The 7,078-nt window shown below is 41.1% G+C and overlaps 1 protein-coding gene across 2 annotated transcripts in view; it reads right to left on the bottom strand.

Annotated features, from left to right (window-relative positions):
- BVES (blood vessel epicardial substance) overlaps positions 1-7,078 on the bottom strand; it is a 54,260-nt gene that overhangs the window by 24,461 nt on the left and 22,721 nt on the right. For both annotated transcript variants that reach the window (XM_027972406.3, XM_060419554.1), the window contains exon 6: positions 350-517. In XM_027972406.3, the coding sequence (XP_027828207.1) occupies positions 350-517 (168 nt within the window). The remainder of the gene's footprint in view (positions 1-349; positions 518-7,078) is intronic.

Here is a 7,078-nt window from a genome sequence, read left to right as displayed (position 1 = left end):
GGCCCACACACATTGCCCTTAGTCCTCCGTCTCACTTACCATCTTCTTTAGATTCCTTGAAAGGCATTTTATGAAGAGGACAGCACATCCTCACTACATATCAGGTGTCTGACATGTGCAGACAACTTCACTAGGTCATGGGAGATATAATAATTACATGGTATTTTCTCATTCTTGAGAAATGATCCCCTGAAGGGTCTCTTAATTATAAGCATCCCCACTTCATTTAACAAAGAACTAATTCATGATTAGTTAATGAAGATTCAGGAACCTATACACTGCATAAAGGAGGGATACCTCACTCTACATATGTATTTAACAAAGTAAAGGGACTCAGAAAAATACGTACTTTATCGTTTAAGGTGGGATCATTCAATGAGTAGAGCTTGTTTGTAATGTCTTTTCCTATTAGATACCTAAATATTTCATACAGAAAAGGCTCTGATTCCAGAAAGTAAGTTAATCTTTCTCTTGACCAGCATAAAAATCTGCAATTATCATCTGCAATAATGGTGACCTGCCAAAGAAACAGAAAGAAAAATGTATACGAATTATGATGTCAGTAACTTGGGGCAAGGGAAGAGTGGAATAATTTAATGGATATTATTATAGCAATGTTTTATCATATTAGTTAAAATAAGATTCATAAACACAAGATTCTATAAATATAACGTTATGTTTAAAATCAAGCAGTCTGTACACTGGACACAGTAAAGAACCCGCCTGCAGTGCAGGAGACATAAGAGACGCAGGTTCAATCCCTGGATCGGGAAGATCCCCGGGAGGAGGGCGTGGCAACCCACTCCAGCATTCTTGCCTGGAGAATCCACATGGACAGAGGAGTCTGGTGGGCTACGGTCCATAGGGTCGCAAGAAGCTGGACATGACCGAAGCGACTGAGCATGCGATCTGCAGGCTAAGTGGAAATGAAGTCTTCAAGTTTTGTTGCTCTGTTTTGCCAGGTTTGGTGATAGAAGATTGGCCTCCATGTCAACAGCACTGCTAGAGTGTACTAGCAGTGTTCAAGATGGCTAAATATTTCTTTATACTTGGATTATTATACTAGAGAATGAAAGTATGAGCTCATGTGAATTGATTTTAGGACCCAGACTGTCATTGATGAATAAGGCTAGTAAGGGTCCTTTTTGGTTCCTTCTGTCATAGGCATTTCTCATGTGTGAACTACCAAGGGTAGCGTGATGGGGACACACACAGAAAAGCTCCAGCTAGCTCAGAACTGGGAAACCATTCTCTTTCCTTCAGTGTCGTTACATAAGAAGGTGGGAGAGCATTGTAATTGCGCTGTGCAGAGCCCAAGTGTTCCGTAAAGAAATCCTCTCTCCAGAACGAGGAGCTCATCCTCACATGCCCTTCCTCCCAGGCAGGTCCTTCCGTCAGCTTCACATGGCATGCCTATCACTGAACTCCAGCTCATCCGTGGCCCATTCTCTCTCCTGAGCACCCTGAGGGCAGGCACTGCATCTTCATACTGAGTGCCTGGCTTTCAACACAGAGTGGTGCTCAGTGCAGATTTACTGAAGAAGGAACTAACAGATGAACACAAAACTTAAGGCAAAAAGTATTCTTATATCTTTAACATTAAACCCAATGCCTTTCCAAGTGGGAGAATAATAAAAGTTTTCAAAATTGACATGAAGTCATACCTGGGCCCAGAGCAAAGGTTTCCAAAGGAGCTCTTTACCCTTTGTTAGTCAGAAAACTAAATGTATTTCAGATGAAAGGATATGTTTTCTCTCTACTAGGAGAGAAAACAGAAAACCCAGCTTCTCTCCTTGTATAAGTGGCTGAAATCTGATCTTCAGTAAATCAGAGGGTTTGACTACAAAAGATAGGTCAGGGTTCTCAGGAAAATAAAATTGTACTTATTTATCATGTTAAATAATATTAAAATATTATGTTAAATAATATTAAATAATAAATCCACCAAACTAAACACATTGGCATTTAAGAAATGCATCAGCAGCTCTCACTTCACTTCAGTTGCTCAGTCATATCCGAATCTTTGCGACCCCATGAATTGCAGCATGCCAGGCCTCCCTGTTCATCACCATCTCCCAGAGTTCACTCATACTCAAGTCCATGGAGTCCGTGATGCCATCCAGCCATCTCATCCTCGGTCATCCCCTTCTCCTCCCGCCCGCAATCCCTCCCAGCATCAGAGTCTTTTCCAATGAGTCAACTCTTCGCATGAGGTGGCCAAAGTACTGGAGTTTCAGCTTTAACATCATTCCTTCCAAAGAAATCCCAGGGCTGATCTCCTTCAGAATGGACTGGTTAGATCTCCTTGCAGTCCAAGGGACTCTCAAGAGTCTTCTCCAACACCACAGTTCAAAAGCATCAATTCTTCAGCACTCAGCCTTCTTCACAGTCCAGCTCTCACATCCATACATGACCACAGGAAAAACCATAGCCTTGACTAGCCGGACCTTAGTCGGCAAAGTAATGTCTCTGCTTTTGAATATACTATCTAGGTTGGTCATAACTTTTCTTCCAAGGAGTAAGCGTCTTTTAATTTCCTGGCTGCAATCACCATCTGCAGTGATTTTGAAGCCCCCCAAAATAAAGTCTGACACTGTTTCCGCTGTTTCCCCATCTATTTCCCATGAAGTGATGGGACCAGATGCCATGATCTTCGTTTTCTGAATGTTGAACTTTAAGCCAACTTTTTCACTCTCTTCTTTAACTTTCATCAAGAGGCTTTTTAGCTCCTCTTCACTTTTTGCCATAAGGGTGGTGTCATCTGCATATCTGAGGTGATTGATATTTCTCCCGGCAATCTTGATTCCAGCTTGTGTTTCTTCCAGTCCAGCGTTTCTCATGATGTACTCTGCATATAAGTTAAATAAGCAGGGTGACAATATACAGCTTGACGTACTCCTTTTCCTATTTGGAACCAGTCTGTTGTTTCATGTCTAGTTTTAACTGTTGCTTCCTGACCTGCATACAGATTTCTTAAGAGGCAGGTTAGGTGGTCTGGTATTCCCATCTCTTTCAGAATTTTCCACAGTTTATTGTGATCCACACAGTCAAAGGCTTTGGCATAGTCAATAAGGCAGAAATAGATGTTTTTCTGGAACTCTCTTGCTTTTTCGATGATCCAGCGGATGTTGGCAATTTGATCTATGGTTCCTCTGCCTTTTCTAAAACCAGCTTGAACATCAAGGAGTTCACAGTTCACGTATTGCTGAAGCCTGGCTTGGAGAATTTTGAGCATTACTTTACTAGCATGTGAGATGAGTGAAATTGTGAGGTAGTTTGAGCATTCTGTGGCATTTCCTTTCTTTGGAATTGGAATGAAAACTGACCTTTTCCAGTCCTGTGGCCACTGCTGCGTTTTCCAAATTTGCTGGCATGTTGAGTGCAGCACTTTCATGGCATCATATTTCAGGATTTGAAACAGCTCAACTGGAATTCCATCACCTCCACTAGCTTTGTTTGTAGTGATGCTTTCTAAGGCCCACTTGACTTTACTTTCCAGGATGTCTGGCTCTAGATTAGTGATCACATCATTTTGATTATCTGGGTCGTAAAGATCTTTTTTGTACAGTTCTTCTGTGTATTCTTGCCACCTCTTCTTAATATCTTCTGCTTCTGTTAGGTCTATACCATTTCTGTCCTTTATCAAGCCCATCCTTGCATGAAATATTCCCTTGGTATCTCTAATTTTCTTGAAGAGATCTCTAGTCTTTCCCATTCTGTTGTTTTTCTCTATTTCTTTGCATTGATCGCTGAAGAAGGCTTTCTTATCTCTTCTTCCTATTCTTTGGAACTCTGCATTCAGACGCTTATCTTTCCTTTTCTCCTTTGCTTTTAGCCTCTCTTCTTTTCACAGCTATTTGTAAGGCCTCCCCAGACAGCCATTTTGCTTTTATGCATTCCTTTTCCATGGGGATGGTCTTGATCCCTGTCTCCTGTACAATGTCACGAACCTCAGTCCATAGTTCATCAGGCACTCTATCTATCAGATCTAGGCCCTTAAATCTATTTCTCATTTCCACTGTATAATCATAAGGGATTTGATTTAGGTCATACCTGAATGGTCTAGCGGTTTCCCCTGCTTTCTTCAATTTAAGTCTGAATTTGGTAATAAGGAGTTCATGATCTGAGCCACAGTCAGCTCATGGTCTTGTTGTTGTTGACTGTATAGAGCTTCTCCATCTTTGGCTGCAAAGAATATAATCAATCTGATTTCAGTGTTGACCATCTGGTGATGTCCATGTGTAGAGCCTTCTCTTGTGTTGTTGGAAGAGGGTGTTTGCTATGACCAGTGCACCTTCTTGGCAAAACTCTATTAGTCTTTGCCCTGCTTCATTCTGCATTCCAAGGCCAAATTTGCCTGTTACTCCAGGTGTTTCTTGACTTCCTACTTTTGCATTCCAGTCCCCTATAATGAAAAGGATATCTTTTTTGGGTGTTAGTTCTAAAAGGTCTTTTAGGTCTTCATAAAACCATTCAACTTCAGCTTCTTCAGTGTTATTCATTGGGGCATAGACTTGGATAACTGTGATATTGAATGGTTTGCCTTGGAGACGAACAGAGATCATTCTGTCGTTTTTGAGACTGCATCCAAGTACTGCATTTCGGACTCTTTTGTTGACCATGATGGCTACTCCATTTCGTCTGAGGGATTCTGTTCTAGATTGGGAAATGTTCTAGATTCATCAAGACAATCACCGAGAAATCCATTTGGTGAAGTGAGCATAAGGCTGACTCACCATCAAGAATCCTCTGTGTAAAGAACAACTGAACATAGTGTCATAAAGCCTACATTCTAGTGGAGCAAGCTGGTAATAAGTAAGGACACGTGACCAAGAACAAAAAGATTTATAGGAAGAGAAGTATAAGGTCAAGAGACATAGAAGCCTGTCCTTTCGAGTTCCCAGAAACAGTAGGAGATGTGTATGTACACAAAAGGCGACTGAATAATATTCTCAAGGAGGGAGTATTTTTAGAGAAGGTGAGCACTGGGCATTCAGGATGACCCAGTCCTGCATCCAAGCATTGAAGAAAGAGTTAAGAAAGTTGAAGTCCCTTCATTCTGCAAAGACGTCATCCATACCTTTGGAAGATACAATTCATGCACAGTGGGGGAAGAAGTAAAGGAGGAGTTGGAAATCATCCAGGAAAAGAAGGCACCATTGCACAGGTGATATATTGCACATGCATTTAACTTTTTTCCAACCATTTTAATAACCTTAAGTTTTCCATCAGGCAAAAATACTTTTAATATGATATTATAGTTTGCTGAGAACCATTGCTTAGAACTATTTTTAAAAATTGAAGTTTAGTTGATTTAGTGTTTCAAGTATATAGCAGAGGGATTTGTTTATACATATATATTTCTCCTTTTTGAGATTCTTTTTCATTATAGGTTATTATAAGATTGAATACCATTTCTTATAGCATCAAATCGGGAAAGGAGTACATCAAGGCTGTATATTGTCACCCTGCTTATTTAACTTATATGCAGAGTACATCAAGCTCAATGCTGGATTGGATGAAGCACAACCTGGAATCAAGATTGCCAGGAGAAATATCAATAACATCAGATATGCAGATGACACCACCCTCATGGCAGAAAGTAAAGAACTAAAGAGCCTCTTGATGAATGAAAAGGGAGAGTGAAAAAGTTGGCTTAAAACTCAACATTCAGAAAACTAAGATCATGGCATCCAGTCCCATCACTTCATGGGAAATAGATGCAGAAACAGTGACAGATTTATTTTGGGGGCCTCCAAAATCACTGCAGATGGTGGCTGCAGCCATAAAATTAAAAGACACTTGGTCCTTGAAAGTAAAGTTATGACCGACCTAGATAGCATATTAAAAAGCAGAGATGTTACTTTGCCAAAAGAGGTCCATCCAGTCAAGGCTATGGTTTTTTCAGTGGTCATGTATGGATGTGAGAGTTGGACTATAAAGAAAGCTGAGCACCGAAGAACTGATGCTTTTGAACTGTGGTGTTGGAGAAGACTCTTGAGAGTCCCTTGGACTGCAAGAAGATCCAACCAGTCCATTCTATAGGAGATCAGTCCTGAATATTCATTGGAAGGACTGATGCTGAAGTTGAAAGTCCAATACTTTGGCCAGGTGATAGGAAGAACTGACTCATTTGAAAAGACCCTGATGCTAGAAAAGATTGAAGGCAGGAGGAGAAGGGGACGACAGAGGATGAGATGGTTGGATGGCATCACCGACTCAGTGGGCATGAGTTTGAGTAAACTCCAGGAGTTGGTGATGGACAGGGAGGCCTGGTGTGCTACAGTCCATGGGGTTGCAAAGAGTCAGATGTGACTGAGCAAGTGAACTGAACTTCTGCTATATAGCAAAGTGCTTCTGTTATACATATATACATTCTTTTTTAATATTCCTTTCCATTATTGTTTATCATAGGAATTGAATATAGTTCCCTGTGCGATAGAGTAGGGCCTTGTTGTTTAAACATTCTATACTTAATACCTTACATCTGCTAACCTGAAACTCCCACTTTACCCCTCTCTAACTCCTGCCTCCATGGCAACCATAAATCTGTCTTCTATGCCTGTGAGTCTGTTTGTTTTGTAGATAGGTTCATTTGTGCCATATTTTAGGTTCCACATATAAGTAACATCATATGGTATTTGTCTTTGTCTTTCTGACTTACTTTACTTAGTTTGATAGTCACGAGTTCCATTTCAGTTCCATTTCAGTCGCTCAGTCATGTCCAACTCTTTGCGACCCCATGAATCGCAGCACGCCAGGCCTCCCTGTTCATCACCAACTCCCAGAGTTCACTCAGACTCACATCCATTGTGTCGGTGATGCCATCCAACCATCTCATCCTCTGTCGTCCCCTTCTCCTCCTGCCCCCAATCTTTCCCAGCATCAGGGTCTTTTCAAATGAGTCAGCTCTCTGCATCAGGTGGCCAAAGTATTGGAGTTTCAGCTTCAACATCAGTCCCTCCAATGAACACCCAGGACTGATCTCCTTTAGAATGGACTGGTTAGATCTCCTTGCAGTCCAATGGATTCTCAAGAGTCTTCTCCAACACCGCAGTTCAAAAGCATCAATTCTTCA

This window comes from Ovis aries, chromosome 8 (assembly GCF_016772045.2).
Source record: "Ovis aries strain OAR_USU_Benz2616 breed Rambouillet chromosome 8, ARS-UI_Ramb_v3.0, whole genome shotgun sequence".
In the NCBI taxonomy this organism is placed as follows: Eukaryota; Metazoa; Chordata; class Mammalia; order Artiodactyla; family Bovidae; genus Ovis; species Ovis aries.
This window is presented reverse-complemented; position numbering and strand designations above follow the sequence as displayed.